This window comes from Amphiprion ocellaris, chromosome 8 (genome assembly GCF_022539595.1).
Source record: "Amphiprion ocellaris isolate individual 3 ecotype Okinawa chromosome 8, ASM2253959v1, whole genome shotgun sequence".
Lineage (NCBI taxonomy): Eukaryota > Metazoa > Chordata > Actinopteri > Pomacentridae > Amphiprion > Amphiprion ocellaris.
The window spans coordinates 25288215-25310906 of record NC_072773.1 but is presented as its reverse complement, the minus strand read 5'-3'; the positions used below and the strand labels follow the sequence as shown (position 1 = coordinate 25310906).

The 22692-nt window shown below is 40.9% G+C and overlaps 1 protein-coding gene across 1 annotated transcript in view; it reads left to right on the top strand.

Annotated features, from left to right (window-relative positions):
- Positions 1-22692, top strand: part of LOC111574184 (cadherin-4-like) — a 232095-nt gene that overhangs the window by 161020 nt on the left and 48383 nt on the right. The window contains exon 5 of the mRNA XM_023278621.3: positions 3739-3936. Within this exon, the coding sequence (XP_023134389.2) occupies positions 3739-3936 (198 nt within the window). The remainder of the gene's footprint in view (positions 1-3738; positions 3937-22692) is intronic.

Below are 22692 nucleotides of genomic sequence, written 5' to 3'. Positions count from 1 at the left end.
GTGACCTGTCCACAGTGTGTGTGTCCCCCTCCACGACCCTAATGAGGATTAAGCGGTATATAAATAGTGGATGAATGGAAGGATGGATGTTCCCAGGTGGAACAGCAAATCCTGTCTTTCTTTCATCTTACCAAATTATGATCTGCTGTCCGACCACATTCCTTTAGCTGTGTAGCAGCCTCTCCTTTTGCACCATTTCCCAGAGTGCCCTGGACTGCGCCGTACAAGATGTCTGAAACATAGCACTCGGCTGATGAAACTAAACATGACACCTCAGCCCCTGCCCCTCCACGCCACACACCCCTCACCCGCCCACGCAAACACGTACACACCATATGCCAGGTTGCTTGACACATTTTCTTTAAAGCACCCTTAAAAGCTTTTTTTCCTGGGCGTCCATCTAATGAAGTCAGCCTTGAAAGCATTGTTTCCGCTGGCAGATACAAGCCAACCCTCTGAGGGACCTTGACCAAGCAAGAACAAACACAGGGAGACAAAGAGAAAACACTTTTTATAGACTGCATCGTACAGGACCTTCAACTTGCAATATGTGCCAGAAGCCATTGCCATCTTCCAACACCGTAGCCCGCTCCTGTGTTGTATTTTATTTTTATTCTCAAATGTCAACTGCCGGGGAGGAACTGTAAAGCTACGAATTGCACAGAAGTAATATAAAATGAAAAACTGGAAGAGGTTTTAACAGCATGACTCTCTTTGTATGGAAATGTATGATGTTTGAAGCTCTTTTCCTTATGCTTCTGAATTCACAAGCCCAGATTTTACTTGTTATTTGGCATGAACACACACACACCAATATGCATAGAGACTTTCAGCATTGACATGTCTTCTCTGCTCTGCGCTCGCTGCACTTCCTTTACTGTAATGAAACTGTTTTCTCTCTCATCTTTTGTGACTGGTTCATCAGGTTCTTCAGCTTGGGCATTTCTCTTATTCAGCATGTGATTGAAAACTGTAAAAGCATGTTTGTATGTTTGATCTGGTGCTCACAGTTAACTGTTATCAGCTCTGGGCCAACTCTTCTAGCTGTCTATAGAACTTCACCTCAGCCATTTCCGTCTCATGTTTCTAAACCTCAAAACATTGCTTTGTAATGAGACTTTTAATGTTTTTGCTTGAATTCAATGGAATACACTGCAGCTGGGATTGAAGGGGAGTCCTCTGATTACTGATGCTGATAATACTGATTTGACAGTGATGTTTAAGGTTAAGATTATTTAATATTACTTGTCCTTCTAACTCTTTCTCAGTTTTTAAAATTTTTTTGTATGGTTTCAGTTTCCTAAGTTTCACCTGAGATTTTGCAGTCCTGTGTGCACATGGTGCACATTCAAATAAGAGAACTGCTAGAACCAGACCACTGTGTATAAGTTAAAGTTGACTGAGTAAAAATTATCCACTCTATCTGTAATCTTGGGGTAGACAATACGACGACATGAACTGGGAATTTGGTGGGGCCTGCTGGTAGGTTGTGTTGGGTGTAGGGGAAGCTTGTGTTGTTTTACCTGCCGGTTCACCATCAGTCAAACACAATCCAGTGCTTGAAGAATCTGTGTTATTAAGATGAGCTGTCAGGACCTACTGACTGGGAGGAGAGATGGAGAAAAACAATAGCCCTGCAAGAAGAGGGCTAGAGGAGGAGAGCAGGGGAGCAAGTGATAGCTCAGGGGGATGGGATTGAGACGGAGAGTGCAATGCATGCGATGCATAGCTCCAGCAGTGATGTTCCTGACTGAATTCTTGACATGTTTTTACTGTCTTGTAACCCTAAGATATGTTGGTAAATTTACTGTGGAACAGCTCTGCAGGTTAGATCACAATATAAAGCACATGTACTTTACACTGAAAGATTCAATGTGCAGCAGAGGAGAAGTGAGCCTCAGATGGTCAGCATTCCTCTTGCCATTGAAATGTGTGTAATTGAACATAAGAAGCAGCACACTCAATTATTTGTACTTGGTTCCTTAATTAGTCCAGGGATACACAAATAAATCTCTTTTACTGTGTTTTCAACGCCTTTTATTTGCTTCTACCCACTTGGAAACCTCTATAATAAAGGAGATTATTTGTACATTGTTCATTGTAAGTTAACTGTCATGTGTTTGGTACATAAGGACTTTAATTAAATATGTAAAATGCCTCATAGCATCACCGTTTGATGTAGCTGTTCTGACTCGTGGATGAGTTCATTTCCATGAGGAGATTGAAAATGGGCTCTGTTCAAGTTCCTTATTTGAGCATCTTTCAAAAAGACAGGTTTGTGGTGGTCATGTCTCTCTGCCTGCAGGGAGCGTGTGAGGAAAGTGCATGATGGGAGCATACTGTATGATTGAAGTGTGTGTCTGTGACTCAGCTGTCATTGTCTGCTGAAAGAGGCTGTAAATCCAACCTCAGACATGCTCTCTGTTAATGGGCCTTTTATACCCCTTGTAAATGACAAAGTCTGAATTTTATGGTCTCCTTGGCATGTATGCGCACATGCACACACACATACAGGTGTTCAGAAACTTCTCACCAGCTCTGTCCTGCTCAGGTCTGATGCATGACAGGGCAAACTGTTTCTCACAATGCATGCTTCAGGCAGTACATTGTACGCTTTTTTGAAAAATTGATTCGTTTTTTACTGCTGTTATCAGTCTTTTTACCCTCTTAGTTGGCTCGTTTTAGAAGCTTTATAAAGCCAGTTGGGGTGGAAATAACTAAACTGAAAATTCTAGTAGTTCAGTTTAAATGTATTTCAATTGGATGTGGTTATATCACAGTTAGCTACTTATCAACCACATATGAGTAAACAAACAAAATGGATATAAGGAGAACTGTATTTTAATGCCTTCTTTGCTTGTGATTTGTATTTTCTAAAAACGGAATATTCTCTTTCTGGTATTTGTAGTAGATAAAAATGAGACTGACCTTATGTCATCTAAAATATGAGTAAGAATAAAGAATCTGACCAAAACCCAGCGCATACTTTAGCATGCAGAATCTTAAAAAGAAACATTACTTGCTGAAAAAAAAGCATCTGCTTCCTTATCTACAATTATGTGTACAAAGACTGCGAGCGAACAAAGGGAATGAGTGATTCAGCAACTGATTGAATGAATGGATGAATGAATTTGTGTGTGAATGGGTCCATTAGGTGTTTCAAATTCAAAGTACAAGATGCACAATGTGTACTTTGTTTCCATAGCAACATTGTGCATTCTCCGCAGAAGCATTGTAGGTTACAGAAGCATATAAAAAATAGGCTACATGCATGTATGTAGCAGTTGTTGGTGAAGTAAATAAATCCTAAATAAATAATGGATAAATGTGTTGCACATATAGCATCACAATAACTAAACTAAAACTGCACAGGCTGATTGTTATTCAAACTTAGAAGCAATCCTTGCACACTACTCTCACTGTAGTTATTGTTTCAGCACATTTAGATACATTAAGAAGGATTTTAATCACTGAGGGAATGGTGCTATTTCTATTTGTACCAAAAGAGCAGAGCACCGAAAAAGGGCAGTTTGTCACCTATGTAATGTATAGACCAGCACAATAACCAAACTACTAAAAAATTTAAAGGACTTCACAATTCACAAAGATTTTTCTGTGCATTTGTTTAGCATCATTACTAACTCAGAAATGTTATTCATCTGATTTGAATTTCTGCTTTGTGACTGAAAATGCCATTTACATCCAGCCTCCTAAACACAGTCTTGTGTTGTCTTAAAGGTCACAAAGAACGAGGGGAGAGTCGCTGAGAGACAAGAAAAGAAGGAGGTGATCCAGGCTCCACCTACTGTCATCATGTTCTCAGGGTCTGGCCTCAACGGCACCAAGGGTCTACGGAGGCAGAAGAGGGACTGGGTGATCCCACCAATCAATGTGGCGGAAAATTCTCGAGGACCATTCCCTCAGATGCTCGTCAGTGTAAGTGACAGATTTGATTGGCCGCATCAGTAATTTGTTCTGAATTTACAGCTGGGATTTCTTGAGGGCACTTCAAAGCTAACACTGATTAGGGACATGTGTAATAGATGGTGGTAAAGAACAGAAATACATTAGCATGGCTGGTTTGTTCTCCACATCCTTGCAGATGATTATGTTGTGTTCCCCTGATGCAATTATAACCACGAAGTCTTAAGGTATTTATACAGCCCTGACTCACCCTGAGAAGTTTTCCCTTTAGACAGAACAGGCTCCAGAACCGCTAAGCAGCTCAAGTCTTCCTCCCCAGTGAAACGAATGATTATTTCTTCTCCTTTATGCATTCTTTATTTCTATCGGCCATTTCAGAAAGGTTGTTTGAGGTTCAATACTATTTTTAAAGCGCCTTTATACCAATACAATTTGTCACAGAATCTTTACTGAAGCTAGAACTCTGGCCCTCCTGTGAGATATAAGAAGAAAGCATGATTGGCTGCTATTCTTGAGCTCAAAAGAACAGGGCAGTCGTTCATTCCCTATGCTTTCATAAGGACATGATGATTCAGAACTAAAATAAATCAGAGGTAACAACATGAACGGTCATCTAAACATAACATGATTTCTGCAGATGTATCCCTGTGTGTCTAAAGAAGTAGGAATACACACATTGTAAGACCTCAACTGGTGTTCTCATTTATCATTCAGCACTGAATGTGGCAGCAAGAACTGACAGCAAATTTCATTTCTGCAAAACATTGAGTTTTGATAAGTACTGTATGCCAACACAGGAGGTTGAGCCTGTACACCTGTCGAAATACAAAAATCATAAAATAAATAAAAGTTTGTGTGAATGTTTTGCTGTGCAAAGGCTTCAGTTGCAGAAAGCTTAGAATTCAGAGAATCTGTCACAACAGAATGCATGGTTTGTCTCTCTCATAGCAAAGCGCTAGACTCTAAGCTTGTGGTGTGCACTGTAATGCTAAGCTTTTTTTTTTCCCTCTTTTGTTTCTGTTCTTTGTTTTTCAACCAGGTTTCATCCAGTCCCCAGGGAAAACCCTGGGTAGCTTCTTGAAGGAAACTTTTTTAGGCTCCTTTTTTATATAGTGAGACAAAAACATCAAGCGAGAGAGGAGAGAGTTTGTAATTCTGTGTTTTGGAGTTGGGATGCCTTTACAGCTGGAGTGTGTCCCATCAGCCTGGCACAGTGTGGCATTCTCATCTGAGCCTGCCGAGTTGCTGCACCAGCAATAAACTGGTCCGGCAGTCCTGCTGTTTTCTGTGAGCTGGTCAAAACCAGAGAGAGACGGAGGGGATGTACGGGGCAGGGAGACGGGGAGGAGGGTATCAAAGGACCATTTGGAAGTATAGTGTGCAGCCAAACACAGTCCACTTTGTGCAGTAAATAGGTCCGTCAGGGGCTGGTGGATTGCTGAGAGTTGAGCGTTCAGAGCAGAGGAGAAGTGATGCGTGTTGATGCCTCTGTTGTGCACTCAGGCTCCCGTCTTTCTCTTTAATGATGACTGGAGGGCAGGCAAAGCCATGCTGAGAACTAGAGATTTTAACAAGGAGACAAGGGTGGATGGCACGAGGATGTTTGTGACTGTATTGCTTTATGTGTTTAGTGCATTTTAATAACTTCTTTTGTCCTCTGTGGAGAATTGAGTCTTAAAATTCAGTCAGAGCTCATTCAAAACTGCAAAATATCCAAGCACAGACACACATTTTATACTTAAATGTCACCAAAAAAGAATATAGCATTTATTTCCCTTTTATCTCACGTATTATTTTAATCAGAAACATGTTGCAAAGCAGGGGTTGCAGTCTTACTGTCTCCCTCCAACTGTGCCATTACTCAGTGCTCTGTGTGCTGTGACTGTGTGATGCCTCCCCTAATGGCCTGTGAAGTCAGTCCCTTTCCTAATGGGCTGTTCTGTCATCCAGCACAGCGCTGAGTGACATGCAGACAGTGGCCTTCCCCGCCATCTCACCGCTTTTCTCACTGCCTTGACCAGGTTGCCATCAGTTGGACAGGTGTGGTGACAGCAGCCCCCACCTGCATCTCCGCAGGTCGGCAGCGCTGTCACTTTGATCAGGCTAGCACAGCATCAGGCAGGTGTCAGGACAGAGGCCCTACTGACTGGCCTCTGAGCTCGCAGCCTGACGTGGCTCGAGGGAAATGTTGACTGCATAGGTAAAGTCTTGGCAGGCGTGTACTCCCATTGGCCTCTGAAGCCAAGACGGTGTCAGAGCTCAGTGGGATGTTATTGACTGCTTTTTATTAATAGCAGTGCTGAAATAATTGCCTCTGAACTCGACACTCTTCCATTACATCAAGATGTTTTGTGCACGGTGTAACTCTGGGGCTTAATATTAGACCTTATCAGCCTTTAGTGTCAGAGTTGGGAGATTGAATGCTTTTCTGTCTTTGCAGATAATCAACACCAGTGTTTCGCTCTCTTACAGCAGATGAGTGCTGCATAACTTGGAACAAAAGGACAAAATAAAAGACAAGCAAAGAGAGAAATGCAAGACTGTTATAGAGAAAACAAAGCAAGGAAGACATCTAAAACAACGAGGGGGGTGTAATTTTTCACAATAAACAGGTGGTCTTTGTCGTTTTCTTTCTTCTATGGCCAAACAGCCATCAATAGCATGTAAGGGACATTGATTTTTCACAGGGGCTTTTTGAAACCTTCCATTGATCCACACACTTCTCCTACGGCACCTAGGCATCGATTTCTTTTGCTCGGTAAATAAAGACTCAACGTAACCACCCTGCACCCTCCAATCACCAATCTGATCCCTTAACCTCCCATTAGAACAACTGTCAGCAAAAAAAATGGAAAAAAAATGATAAAAAACCTGATGGAACAACAATGTAGACAAGGAGTAAGATGGTGTATGAATAAATGTTTGTCCTTTATAATGAACTTTTCATGATTGTTAACTGTTGTCCGTTTCAAAATAATGGAGTGTGAATGGTGGTTTGGGCCTGTCAGAGTAACTGTGTGCTGTCAGATGGGGTCAAAAGAAGTTTTTATCCAATTTCTAGTTATACAGTTAACAGACTGTAGATTGATAAGCCTTAGAAACACTTAAACAGAGAAGCATTTTGTAAAATATTTGCTTTTGTACTGAGATTTAGATGACAAAATCAGCACCGCTGTCAGATAAAATATAAGGTACAGCCAAACACAACCAGCCTAGCTTAGCATTAGGACTGAAAATTGGTTATAGTACCACATAACTAACCAACGAGATTGAATTTGTAAGTTAGCGAGCTTTGGAGTTACTGGCATGCAGATTTTGTTACCTTTGGATGGAGCCAATCGAGCTGCTTCACCCTGTTTTCTTTATCCAGTTCTAATTCCAAGTTACACTGGTGGTAAACTCCTGACAAGACAGTGAATAAGCACATTTCCCCCAATTTTAGACCGTTAGTTACTAAAACCAACAAGCACAACATGTGATTGAAAGCCCTGCAAGTTTCCTGAGGTGTGTTTAACCACGCTTTTTCCTCACATGATTAGCCTCTTTTCATCCTTTTCTCATTATCTTTTTTAATTGTTCAAGTGCAGCATCACTTTTATCCTTGCCCTCAGCCGTTTCTCTCCCCTTCAGCATCTCTCAGTTTGTTGATTCACTCCTGAAACCAGGGTTTTCCTGCATAGAGGAATTTTTGGCACTCTGCAAAGAGGTTTCAGCCAGCGCCAAAGGACATTCACCAGCGCCAAAATGATAAGAACTGAGAATAAAGAAACCTTTTTTCCAACCAGTTTTGCTAATTGGGGATCCATTTACTTGAGAATAATAGCCATTTTTTGTTTATCAAATGGTTGAAAATAAAAGGAAAACGCATGCAACTCTGTCAAATAAGGTACCACAGCCCTGTTGCCTTTACTGTATGTGGACTGATCTCGTTTATTGTTGTTCGTAGTCTCCCTTCAAAGGCCCGTCCTGAGTCAGGAAAATCCTGCCCAAACCTCATCTGCTGTGTGTAATATTTGAGTGTTTTGTTTAACAGAGATATTATTTTCAGAGAGAAGATATTTATTTTTCAAGCCGGACTCGGGGTTGTGAAAAGGATTGCAATTTCAGCTAAACTGTTGTTTTATTGGATAATATTTCTTTGGAGGAAAATTTCTCTGTCTGCCGGCTGTCCTTGAGACAGAAAAGCTATATAGATATTTTGATAAAGCACGCTTGCATCCCTTAATAATCACAAGACATCGTATTGACAGGCATACCATCGTAGGAAATGGCAGCAGTGAGCCACATAAAAGGGTACTTGTCTGGGGCCCTTCACTGAATGATATGATGAGGAAAGCTTTTGTTTGATGCCCTGCACTTTCTCAACGAGTCATTTGTGTCAGTAATTTGTTGTAGGCATTTAGTTCCTGCTAGTAGCTTTAGAGGCTGCATGTTAAACGGCGCACAAAATACCGACATTTGTATCTGATTTTGTGTGTGTTGCGGTGCATCTGGTTGTGTTTATTGCGCTCGCAGCACCACCTGTGCTCCATTTTCTACATCTCTCTCCATGGAGCATGTTGAGAGAAGCGTTTTTCCAGCAGAATGAGAGAAACACCCCCTCCCCGAGGCGTCTGCTTTCTCTGCGTACATTTACCAATGATTAATGACTGCTCTGCTTCACTGACAGAAACGGCAACAACAAAAACACCAGAAAGAGAGACAAAAAAGAAAGGGAAGAGCAAAAAAAAAAAAAAAAGCAACTTACTGTACAAGTGAGCTGGAGCTGATTGCTTTGGAGAATTTGAGGCAGCAAAGATGGGTAGGTAAGATTAAGAACAAGAGAATGAAAGAGAAACAGAAAGAAAGGAAAGGAGCAAGGAGAGGCAGTGTAGGGCTAGACCAGGATCAGAGGCATGTCTGTGTTTGTGTTTAGGTCTGATAGCCTTCCTGGAAAACTGCTGTTCGCGGCCTCTTCCCTCGAGTCTAATGAAGCCTTCTGGCATCTGCCACCTCACCACCCGGCCAACACCAGCACTGCACTGCTCCACTCTGCCCTCCTTCATCTTTTCCCCCCCTCCTCCCTCCTGCGTAGACATATGCTCACAAACACACACACTCAATCACAAACAAACATACGCATGCATACACAAGCACAGAGAGAAATTACTTGTCCTACACAGACAGCAAACAAAGGATCAGGAAAGCGCATGTGCTGCGTTGTTGCCTTTGTATATGCTCATTGTTTGGGGTTTTGTTTGGTCGCATTTCTGCTTTATCCCTGAACAAAGAGAAGAAAAAGCAAAGCCAGAGAAAACAGGACTCCATCTTGTTTTTTGTTTTTTTAAAACCTAGTCCACCAGAGAAACCGCAGGATGGGGAAACACAGGGATGTGAGTATTTAAGGATCACAGTCCAATCCAGAGCTCGGTCACTAGGAAACCACACTGGTGCCCATATGGAACGTTTTATGAATGTTGAACTGCAAAGAACTCATTTTCTGGGCGAAATAAATTCAGGCTGTGAAAACATTCAAATGTGCAGCTACATTAATTCTATCAAACACATGAGCTATGCAGGATGTGCACTGCTGTATATGTATTCAAGCATATTTGTCTGAGTGCTATGTTTTGTCTTGTATTCTTTCGATGTTCTTGTGCACCGCTAAGGTCCTTTTCTTGGCCGGTGCACAACTTCAACACACGCTGACTGGCTACACACTCCCACTACATAAACTCCATCAACCTGAGAAAGTAAAGAAAGAAACAATAAACTTCTGTCAGATAAGGGTGGACCTCCTGCAGAGTATTAAGTGGGAGGAAATGGAGGGAGAGACCCGAGTCCACTCTGCAGGGAGAGCGCAAACAGTCATGTCAGCATTTCATTTGCTCTTTGTTTTTACTCAGTAATCATCTCGGCTTGTTTTAAACTCTCAGCTTTGTGTGATTTCACCTCCTGAAGAATTCACACAAGGTATTTCCTCTTCCAAGACCCAGCTGTGAATTTTTCTTCCAGAACAAACATGCAGTGTTTGGTGACACTGCAGATCATTTAGCTAAAAATACAGTCTGATATTTTCTGATCCTCTTGTTTTTTAGCCATGCTGCTTGGAGAACTGCTCTGTGGATGGAAATGTCAGTCAGCTGGTCAGCCTGTCTGCCCGTGGGTCAGTCTATTGATTGGTTCACTGCTTTGGTCCTGACTAAAATATCTGTTATATCTACCACTGGATAGATTACCATGAAATCTGGTACAGTCTTTCATGATCCCAAGAGAATGAAGCCTATTGATTTTGGCAAACCCCTGACTTTCCCTAGAATGCCACAGGCAGGTTGTTATATTTGGATTTTAGTAAAGCGTCTATGTAAAGCACCACAGACAGACACACACACACACACACTACAGAAAATGGTGTTATTAACCATTCAGCCAAATTTAAATGATTTAAAGAACTGCCAACTATATAAACTTAAGTTTCAAAATGTTGAAAAAATGAAGAGTATTCTTTGAAATCTCTGAAATGCTGGAGAGGTGTCTGCTGAGGGAGAGATTGACAGCTTTCACACCAGCTCAACCCTGCCAAAGGACATGAGTTAAATCCATCCAAAGCAAGCAGGTTAGCTGTGAAGTCACATATGTACACTGTAGACATGGAATACTTGTCACTTTGCATCTGTGGAATAATGACCCTTTCAGATACGATGTATTTTGCGCTCATCAGGGACCTGAGTCTGAGGGGACTTTTGATATCATCTAGCAGGGCTACATCACAAAGTCAGTCAAATATTTTGTATGATAATTGTACCTTTTCATGTCATTATCTCACTTAAGAAACTTTACTAGGTCTATATTACATATTGCCAACCTACAAAAAACTACTCAACTGTTTCAACCATTGACTGCATATAAGGAGGTTAAAACACTCCTAGTTGGATGGAAACTTGTTTCCAAGATGTGACTTTCATCCCAAGGTCTAGTTACAAATGGACTTATGTCGTATAAATCATAGAATTCAGACACACACCAGCTTCCCCCCCCCATATGGCTTCCATGCCTCGCTGAATGCCTCATTTCTGGTGGCCATGCAAGCATTCGTCCCAGTGTGCAGAAGTCAAAGGTGAAGTTTAGCATGAGCTTGCTGGGCGATGCTTTGCAGCATCAAGCCATTGTTGTGCAGCAATGAAAATAATGAGCTACAGAATGCAACAGTGCCGTTGTCACATTTTGTGTGTAAGGACCAATTGGTCACCTACTATAATAAACTAAGCTTACAAGGCAGCTTACACTCGTTGGTGTGCATGTACTGCCAGTGATGGCACCAGATGTTGAGGGGAGGGAGACAGTTCACCAATAACAGCACATTATCTAAATCCCGTTTGTCTCAGATGAAAGTTTGTACCCAGTATAAAATCATAATTGCTGAAAATGGTGCTGGTGTTGATCCTCAGCCCTTCGTCAAAGTGTTTTCACAAAGTCAGTCCACCTGTTCTTCATGTCATCTTTCAAAGGAAATTTATCCAGGAAATGCCTCCAGGAAAGATGCATTTGCAGGTCGAAGGCATAGCAAATTGTAGGCTGGTATAGGTGTATTAATACCTAAATCCAGAGGGAGGCCCACTGATGCAACGTGCTCCAGTTTGCAGAATGTTATAGAGTTGGTAGGAAGGGGTCATGCAAATCCTGAACACAAAAAATGCTGAAACAGTCCACAACTCATTATGACGTAATTCACAATCTTTTCACGTTTTCAGCTATTAGTTTCTGACATTCATAATATGTTTAGAAAAATATCTCAAAATTTCCTTTACAGACTTTAAATATGCATTAACTCCAACTACCGGCTGGATTACTATAACACTTGGTAGATGCATTCATGCTCTCTCAGGGTATGTTGTTATTACTTCATGCATCCTGTAGCCTTTCCTCATGTGTCATCATCAGATCATGAGTGTATTTTCTTCACTACTTTGGCATAAAGCTGAATACCTGAAGAACACAGTATTCCCATCAGCCTCCTTATTTTAGTCGTGTTCATTGCTAAGTAATGAATGTTATCATGCTTCCTTGCTTGGTTCCAACTACCTCCGTGCTCGAGTGTGAGTTTTAAGTGTAGCTGCATACACTATGTCTTATTTACATTCAAACTGCATTTTATTTACTTAAAAATTGTCATCATCTCAAATAATAACTATTTAATTTGCGTGCAAGTGCATCAAGCATAAACCTTGGGACATGCAAGTGTAAAATAGATGTATTCAAATGCAATGACAAATTAATTTTTTTTAAAGTCTGCTCTTCCAATGGCTGGATCTGCCGCTCTGCATTGTGATGGCAGCACTGAAACACTAGAGGAAGTTGAAAGTGCTTTACATTGTTACTCCTGCTAATGGAGTCTTTGTGATGGAAGAACATGCTCACTCCTGTCAGATCTGACAGGTCAGATCATTAATGAAACATTTGACCATAAAAGCAATTTGACCATCTTCTGTATCGCATGAGAGTGAGATGTTTAAGAGAAGAGGTGAACGCCTGAGGGCACATTAATATCTCACGGAAGGAGGTGGTTTAGGGCAATCATGAAAAGGAAGAGAATCATTTTATGGATTCTTTAACCACCCCACTGCTGTATGCTTATGTCTTAAAATTTCACTACTTTCCTTATAGATTCTTTGTACAGCAGTTGTTGGGGCATGTACCTTACAAACTTCATCTCCTCTCCTTTTGTAAAATGAAGTGAGATTAATGCAATTACATTTATCAGCCCGAGAAAATGAAGCCTTCAACAGTTTCATATTATTGATGGGAGAAAAACTAATCATTTCTACATCCGTGTATTTGTCAACATCATTTGGCTTTTCTTTCCTCCTGCGTTCAGGGATGTGGGACTGAACTATAATTTTCACCATTTAGTATCTCATTATTCTGAAATTAGTCATGTGAAGTCACATAAACCTGCTCATCAGGCATACTGAGGTTTATTTTTCAAGAGAAAAATTTCCAGCCGTGGCCTTGTTGCACACAACTAGGCCCACCGCCGCTACTAGTGAGGCTTTACAGTGAAAAAAAAAACAAACAAACAAAATAAAAAGCCCGCCTCAGCCACCCACTCACTCACACACACATTCAGCTGAGACACACACATGTGAGATAAACACGCACATGTTCGCAAATCCCCCCCAACACATTCCTCTCTGATATGACATCAGGCAGCACCAGGCGGGCTCCCTCCTGGGTTCAGTTGGTGTTAAATTAAACAGTAAATCATCTCACCAAAAGACACAAGAGTTATGTGTGAGTCAAGGGCAACAGTTCTGGGCTCTTTAATAGGAGATGAGGAGGACTTTATGAAGGAGATAAATAACAGCTTAACAAACAGCCTCTGTCTGGTCCCCTGGAGGTTGGCCCCGGCGACCCTGTGGATCAGTACGATGAAGGAGAGCCAAGAATTTCTATTTCTCCAAAGACATGAAAAAATAATGTGCAGTGAAATTGGAAGGAAGATATTTGGAAGGGGACGCGGGGAGGTGGGGACTAGTAATGAAGTGTTGGGGGCTGAGGGTGGCGGCGATTATTGGGGATATGAGACAAGGTCGGTCGAATAGAGGGGACAGGTTGACAGACAGGTTGGTAGTCAGACAGACAGAATGACGGAGCAGAAAGGACGATGCAGAGGAAACAGTGCAGGTAGACGGACAGATAAAGATGACAAAAGCAATACAGATCACTGTGTATGATTCAGACCCATCTGGCTCAGTAATGTTTGCATGCTTGCCTGAGAGACATGTAGAAAAATAAAATCAGATTCTTTTCAAAGCAGCAGCTTTTACAGGGAATAGGAGAAAAGAGTAATTGTGAGGGAGAAACTCCTTGGGCATCATATTGTATTAACGTGCTTTTGGATGCAAGTTATGTGATGTAAAATTCTAATCTCACTTAATGTGCTTGTATATTTCCTTTGCCGCCTCTTTGGTTCTTTCTTTTCCTAGAGGTAAAAATGTGAGGGAAATCAAAAGTGAGGCTTGCAGCAGAATAACCTGATCCTATTTGCAATTGATAATGAAAGGCTCCCGTCAGAATGTTTTCATGGAGGTATAATAGATACTGTCATGGGGTGATCATGTTTTTGTACGCCGGTACACCTTCTCAACAGCTCATTCACACAAACGCAAGAACACATACATACATCACCGCTGGGTACGTTTGAAATAAAATGTCTCACTGTGCAATGAAATGCTTTATAGCATCTCACTATGCAACAGCTCCTAAGATAAAGAGTTCAGCACCAGAGAAAAAGTTTGTAGGTTTTTCATTGCTTCTCACTCATGAATGTTTCCAGTCAGTGCTCCTTGATGGTGCTTTGTACTTTTATATTTGCTTTGTATTTTCAGGAGAAAAGAACATTCACTCCTTAGGCCTTAAAAAAGATTTACATCCCACATTGTTCATAAAACCACGATGTGAGCAATGCACAGTTCTTCGCAAAGCGTCTTGCATCACAGCATACAGGAGACAATGTTATGGTTCATCTGAGGCTGTGCAAAACGCTACTTTAAATCAGGTGATTTATACAGGTTGTTATGTAGTCGGTGTCACTCTGAAGCAGACTCAGCGTCAGCTGGGGTTTCTGGTGCGTTTCCAGATTTTCAGCAATGTTTTTCGTGACAACTTCCGGGAATAGAGAGAGCTTCACAGAAGCTGACCTCTGCGGGCTCTGATCCATTTTCTGATTTGTATCAATCAAGGAATGACAGGCCAGCTGCTTTTGAAGAAAGCAAAACCCTCATGTACGCCAGCCATCTGTATGTCATCCTTACGATACACGTGCTTGTGCTCCAACAAAAATACACAAGCATTGATCCGCCGACACACATGCACGGCTGTACAAACATATACACACACCTCGTAACTCTTCCAAGGTTCATTTGTCAAGATGACAGCTGGACTCTTGCTGAGATGGAGTTTGCCAAGCAGAATCCCTCGCTTGGTTAGTGGGAGCCAGAACATCCTGGGAAACATTCTGACACACACTTAGAGGCTGCGCTGCGACTGTGTGCGTGCGTGCACACGCGGGTGAGCGAGTGTGTCTTTGTGTTTGCGTGTATGTACATGTGAATGTGCGGCTTTTCAAAACACCCAGCAGCAGCATGGCAAGGTCCAGCCCCTCTTCAGTTTGTGCCTGTGCTTGGCAGGGCCAGGCTTGGCAGGGAGTAGCCCGTTTTGTCAGGCTTCCAGTCAACATCAAACGTGCACACTGCTCCCGCCTCTACCTGAACACCTTTCCTCCTTCGCATTTCTACTCACAGCTGTGTCCTTAGACATCTGTTTACCTCGTGATATCGTCGAAGTGTTTGTCTCTGTAGGCTGGGGGGAATGTACTGTAAGCTCTTCTTCCTGAACGGCCCCTACAGCTGTGTCCACGCGATGATGCAACTGAATGTTTGTCTGACTGGACAGACAAAGACGATCCAAGACAAATTTACTCTAGCACCAAAGGTTTCAACTGATCAAGAGGGAAAACTCCATCCACTTTCTCACAGTGTGGATCCATCCAACCAGATGGATATCCAGTCATACAGGTCCTGGCAACTTCTTCGCTCTTCCTGTTTCCAGGTTTCTTGCCAAAAGGGCTCATGTTCTGCTACACAGTTCTGCTGATGCAGTCACTTCACAGTGACTTTTCATTTTCCCTCCCTTTTTCTCACTCTCCTCACTCTTTCCTCCCTTCATTTTCCCTCTAGTCTGCATTTCTCCTCTTCACTGCCGCCTGATGGATTTAGCAAGTGAGAAGAAGAAGAGGAGGGAAAAAGTGGGCTATGAAAAGGTGGACAGTGCAAGAGTGTGTTTGTGTGTGTGTGTGTGTGTTGGGGATGGGAGAGGAGGGGCATTAATGGCTGGGAAAAGTGCAGTAGCAGCAGATTTTGTGCCACTGTTATCCTCTCTCGCTGTGTTTCTCTCTCTCCTACAAGTCTCTGACACTCTTTACTCTAATTACCCAGATTGGGTTTCCTGGGGATAAAGGGACGAGGGAGGAAAAGGGAATAGCAGGGGGTCCTTGATATTGTCCTTGTCAAAGCCTGGGGGAGCGACTGGAGAAGTCATTCATGCATCCATCACACTCCCAATTTCACAATTTAATCAATCTCCTAATGAAAAAGAGTGACACAGAGAGCGAGTGAGCGGGAGAGAGGGCTAATAGTGAGGTGGCAGCCCTCACACTCTAACCCCACTAAGCCAAAGCTAAGGGGTGCGGCCGCCTTTGTCAGCCACCACAATGACTGTCTTATTTTCATTCTCCCAGTCTGGAAGAGGGGAGTGCGGAGGGCGAGTCATTCCATTGTTACCTCCAGGAAGAATAGCGCCTCTAATTTGCCATAAGCCTGCACTATTAAAGACCAGACTCCTTTCACAGTGCAATAATTGGAAAAGTCGTTCACTTCTTAACTTCTATTACTCCGTGTTATTTTCACTAATGTGGAGGAAAGCCTTTTAATAATCTCACCTGCGTCATTCCAATAACACAAAAACGCGCGGAGCTCGCTGTCGCTCCATTTCATTGTCGCACGCACTGATATAGACCACTAAACAGGATAAATCTAAAGAAATCGCATCTTTTTGGCCGTCTGACCTGCCTGTTCCTTTCATAAATCTGAAAATTGTATGACATAAACCTGTCAGTACATGTTCGGGAGCCGTGAGGCAGTAAAGTTAAAAAGACAACTCTCTTGTCACCTCTGCCTCCTTAATCATTCTTTGTAAAATAAATCAGTAAAGTCAAACGCGCAACATTGGTGCTGGTGATAAGCTGTTTTTTTTTGTTGTTGTTGTTTTAGGACTTTCTGATGATAAAATTGTGCTTTGATTGACGTGTCACTGCACCGTTTATGAGCCGTAATGAAAATCACCATAAATGCTGACGGGTTTTTCCAAATACTGTGGGCCCGAGAACAACTAAGTCGTGAAACAGGTTGACTAAGGACACAACGTAGGTTTAACCAGCTGTGATTTAGCAGTGCAGCCTATCTGGGAGAAACAGGAGTGCCTTTTTTGTTGTTTTCTGCCTGAAAGAGAAGGAAGAATAAGTGATTTAGAACTTATCCTGTAGCCTGGGCATGAATAATGACCAAACCTCTTAAGAGACCCAGAGTCAGCCACGTTATCATCCCTATAAGACGGTACAGTGGTGCTTTGAGCTAAATGCTAACATGGTCACAATGACAATGTTAACATGCTGATGTTTATTGTGTTTACAATGTACGGCAAAATGTCCGCCTCAAAACACAAAGCAGCTGTGGCTGATGGGAATGCCATTAGTGTTAGTGGGGTTTTCATTAACTAAAGTGTTGGACAAATTTAAAAGTTGTGCTTCATTGGAAGTTAAACGGTCCTGAGGGGGAGATGAACGTCTGCATCATTCAGATATTTCACTCAAAACCAGACATGTCAAGCTGCTTGTGGTGCAAGAGGAAAAGTCAAGGGACCTCCGAAGTGATTTGGAAATATCATCAGGGATCCATGAATGTTTGTGTAAACGTTTGTGTGAGTTTTGTGTGAATAGATGTGGGAATTTAGCTAGATTAATGAAAAACTTAAACTGCTAATTGCAGTAGAGAAAAAGTCACCAAAGTCATTCAGATCACCACACTATGGCACTCATACTCACGGCCACCCGGTGATTTAAAACCATCGATGTTGGTGTTGAAACACATTGTGCAATTTAACACAAACAGCAATTTAACCAACTTAATTAGTCAAAAACGCTCATTCCTAAACATCGTCACCTCATGTTCATGCAGGCTCCTTTCCATCCTTGCCAGCTAATGAACACTAAATGATAAACGGTTTGTGTTTTAATCTGTTGCATAGTAAGTGCACTCCAAAAATCCCGACGTCAGACTAAGATGTGTCAATCCTGTCCTGGCTTTTGAAAAGATACAATGCTCAACATCAAAGTCTGAGCAAAAGTCTGTGTTTTAAAAAGGCCACAGGAAAGCTCTTAATGTAGACGCTTTCCTGACTCCCAGCAAAACACACAAGATGTTTTTTTATCTCTGTCCATGCACCACAGTACATTTGACAGATGGAGTGTTTATGTGATGCAGTGGCACCTAAAAACCTTTCTGTTGTAGAGGCTCTTTCTCTTCAGAGTTAGCCAGTCTGTTTGTGACCTGCTGACCAATACCTGTATTTCTTCTGGGCCTGTTAGGCTTTACTGTCCTTTTGAAAGAACATATCTCTCTCTTTGTTCCTATCGGCATTTGTGTTTGGAGTGGCTACCCCTGTTTGCTGGGCTTTAAAGCTGTGAAAGCCCTGGCTTTCAGCTCTTTAGGGGTTTGCTGTCTTTCTGTCTGCAAATGACTGTTTCTACCGTCCTGCAGCTCACTGAACCAGTGTCATATGTTGAAACGCCAGCACACCTAAGTGACACACTCATGACAGGCCGCTGTCTGTCTGTTTCTGTATGTTTGCCTTTATGTTTCTTTTCATGTTTGCTTGTGAAATTCGAAGGGAAGATTGTGATGCTTTTTACTGAGACGATTTTGTTAACGTGCCAAATCAAGGTACTCAGCTTCGATGCATTTAATGACATTATCTGTGTGTGTTTGTGGCTTTTACAGTTTTATTGTCCATTTTTATTTCCAGCAGCATTCATATATAAATCAGTATGGATACTGAATTTGTATACTCAGATTCTAGAACTCATGCAGTGTGTTTTTGGGGGTTTTATTTTATTTTTTCTGCTTTTAAAACGTCACATTAAAAATGACTTTCCATTCATCTAAAAATGTGAGGTGTCTTATATTTTTAAAGAGAGTTTCAGAGGCAGCCTTTCAGTCGTTTGAAGCTGTCTGGACAATATAATGCACAGAACTGCAACATGATTCATGTTGAAAGGACACCTTTCTTTTAATGTGTTTGAAGTTGAAGGTTTTATTCAACAGACTGCGAGGTGATTTCAAGAAATGTCTTTCTCCCATTGTTGTACAGACAAGTTTTACCTCAGTTAATGCTTGCACCATCCACAGACATGCCGTTATGTGTCATGTGCAACAGTAAAATTGAATGAGTAATAACAAACTTGTCATGAACATCAAGGCTGTTTTCTGGTAACTAACCGGTGCATGGTTTCCAACGCAGATAGATTGTATTTGTACTGTGATTTTACAGATTTTATTCTGCATTTTTTACAATAAGAAAATAAAATGACTAAAATATGAAATGTAAAATAACATAGAGATCTATGAAATATACAAGACTTTTATGTAAAGTTACATGTAAAGACATGGTTATGCTTTATATGATCTAAAATTACCTGTGTATTATCATGAGTGTCAAGTTTTTTCAAAGGTAAATCATAATTTCATGTTATAAGTGAACATACTTATCTAACAATAAAGATATGTCAAGCATAATAGATTTTTGTTTCAAATTACATGCAAAAACTCTACATTATCTACAATTAACTGCAGATTCTTGCAATTTAAAACTAATTTTACTATTTTTACAACAGTATTTCGTTTTTTTTTCATCAAATAGTATCATGAGCCCTACAAATAATGAAATAATGACACTTTCCTGCCGTATGAAGCTTTATTGTTTGTATTTAACATTTTTCAACCACATTTATAGGCGATTTTTTTTTTCGAACATACAAATGTGCTTTATTTAATATTACCAATCCAAAAAAACATACATGTTATGTAAAATTAAGGCTAGAATTTGTAATTTATTTATGGAATAGTTATTTTCTCTTGTATTTTCTCTCCTGCTGCATTACCTTTTTCTTTTCTTTTTTTTACAGTGTGGAATGTGAAAAAGAAATTCATTGCTTGTGGCCTTTGCTTTTCTTTTACTGAACAAGACTATTATGCTCTTTGTCTGAATCTGCTTTGACTGAAATTGCTCAGATAAGGGAAAGTCTAGCTGAGGCCATGACTTCAAATCCATAAAATGACTCATATTCTGAACCGTCTTGCTGAATACACAAATACCTACATTACTGATACTCTTGTGTAATTTCTATGGTAATTGTTTCACTTTAATTCACAAAGCCCCAAGAACTTTATAACAATGCATATGATAGTTAGATTTCTTTGTACATGCTAACATGCACATTATGTTCAACCTCACCTGTATTCTCAAATATTGGAAAGATCACTTACTTATGTATCAGTTATATCTATACATGCACGATGCTAAAGAACGGGATCAGAAAGCACCTGCTGAGTGCAATAAAAACAAGTGAAAATTAGGTTCATCCTACTTTGCCATTCAGTGACTATGGCATAAATAAATTGCTGATATTTTGAATGGACAAGTGGCCTTAACATTACCTGAAGGCGAACTCGTTGCAGTGCTACAGGTCACAGAATACAGTGTGTTAGGCTGAGTAAAAATAGCAATTTATCAGATAAATAAATAAAATAAAAATCCCACTAGTTCTCACTTTAAAATGCTGGATGGTAGATAAATATTTAAACAAAGGACTTGTCATTCCCAAATCTCATGAATTTTGCATTTCACTGTTGTTTCGTCGACTCGTTGAACCTTTTACACCGTGTTTGTTAACAACAGCATTGCTGCATTATCACACGTATCTATATGTCCCCAGTGTCAGAAAGACAGGCAGAGGAGACTACAGGAAGAGGAAATGTGACTTAAAAAATTGATATGGACTTCACTGGCTGTTGAGGTTTATAAAATCTGGATATTTTAACTGCTTGGAAGCCGAAGCAAAATTTAACCGGATATTGGAACCCATCTCTGTTCCAAACATATGAGGCCTGAGCCACATGAGAGAGGACAGACTACACAAGTACAGACAATGCAGAGTTAAAACACAATCCATACAAAAAAGAGAAGGGAAACAAATACAGGTCGAGAAAGAGAAGAACAGCGTGCACACAAGGAAGAGAGACACAAGAGGAGCTGCTGAATCTCCTGGAGGACCAAAATCCAAATCCAAAACATATCTGGAATGAGCACCAACAGTCAAGGGACAGAAAGTCAGCCACAGAATGGAAAACAACACATCTGACAACACAAAACCATAATTTTTCCATTCTGTTTCTCTTTCTCTCTTTTTTGGAGGCTTTAGCTAACATCCCTCCTTTTGTGTTGCTTTAAAAACTGTGTCAGGGATGATTTAAATCTTCATCTTTTGATCTTGGCTTTCCGGTATCCTCGTTTTCCCAGCCACTATCTTCTGGCGAAGAGGACAGACCCGCTAACTTATTGAGTATACTGGCACCACCAGCGTCTGTGAACACGGCAAATTTTATTCAGAATTGTGAATACTGGAGCCCTAAGCCTCTCCATGTTCCTCCCCTTTGTTTACTTATAGCGCCTTCTCTCTTAATCTGCCATGGTGAGAGTTGCGTGGGCTAAGAAAAAGCTTGAATGCTGAGGCAAACAAATGCAGTGGTAATATGCTCAGGAACACTCTGGTATCACACAAACCAGTGAAGCCCACCATTGCCTGAGTTTGAACTTTAAACACCTAAAAAAACAAAGCCAGCCAAGACTAGCAACTACAGAAACTCAAGCAGAGCTTCCTCAGGCTGTGTTACGAGCTGAGCTGGTGGGCATGATGCTTTCAGATTTTTTTCAAAATGTGGGTTTTTACTTACCTCAAAGAGAGAAAAAATACACAACAAAGTGGATGTTCACTGAAGTAGGCACTGAAAGAGAACGGCAAAACAGAAGCGTGCAAAGTACTAAACAGCAAGCTGAAGCCATTCGTTTTTAAAGTACAGTACACCATGCAATACTCTCACTTCTGTAGTGTTAGTTGTAGTAATTTAACCGAAACAGGACAAAACGTAAAGATACTACCATATTTTAAGAGCTAAATAGGTCAATTTAATGGGCTATTGGAGCTCAATAACCAACTTTACTTAATGGCCAAATTATCGAAATAGAAATAAAAGTCTATGTGCAAAGTTATGTAATTCAGTACAATAACTTATCAATACCTTTGACCTTTGTGAAACTGATCATATCAAACCGATATTAACAGAGTGTTTTTTTTATTATTGTGGCCAAACATAAACATGCTATAACACAACATTGACATTTTATGACATTTAGTTAAGTTGCTATGACTAACTTGTTATGAAACGGCTGATTATTCATACATCTAGTTGATCCAAATCAACATTAGCTGCAATTTGAAGTAGTAATATCAGATGAATATCAATCCAACGTTCAGTCTTATTTTCGCTTCACTGTTGTTCTATAAATAATAATTATAATATTATTATTGTCTCACTTTTCTCTTGGCTCTTGTTAGGATATTGATTGGTTTTTGAAGCTGTTGTTTGTTTCACTGGATAGTCTATATTTCACATGTAAGAGATCATCCGATCTGTACAATTTGGATCCCTTTCATTGGAATATACTATATATAATCAATTTTAAAATGTGTAGTACTGTAAACTTACCCACCACAACATTTAAACCACTCATGGGTGATGTGAATAACATTGCGCATCTCGTTACAAAACACTTGACAAGTGGGATAAATTAAGCAGTGAGCGAACACTCAGTTCCTGAAATTGACGTGTTGGAAGCAGGAAAAATGGGCAAGTGTGAAGATTTAAGATGGGTGCCCAAGGCTCATTGACGCGTAAACAAATGCTGGCTTGAGTGATCTGATCCCACGGAAAAACTACTGTAGCACAAATTGCTGAGAACTTTAATGCTGGCTGTGATAGAAAGGTCTGTGACAGCTGGCTACACATGGAGGCCAATCAGAGAGTCCGTCTCGACATTTGTCCACCCCCGAGAACT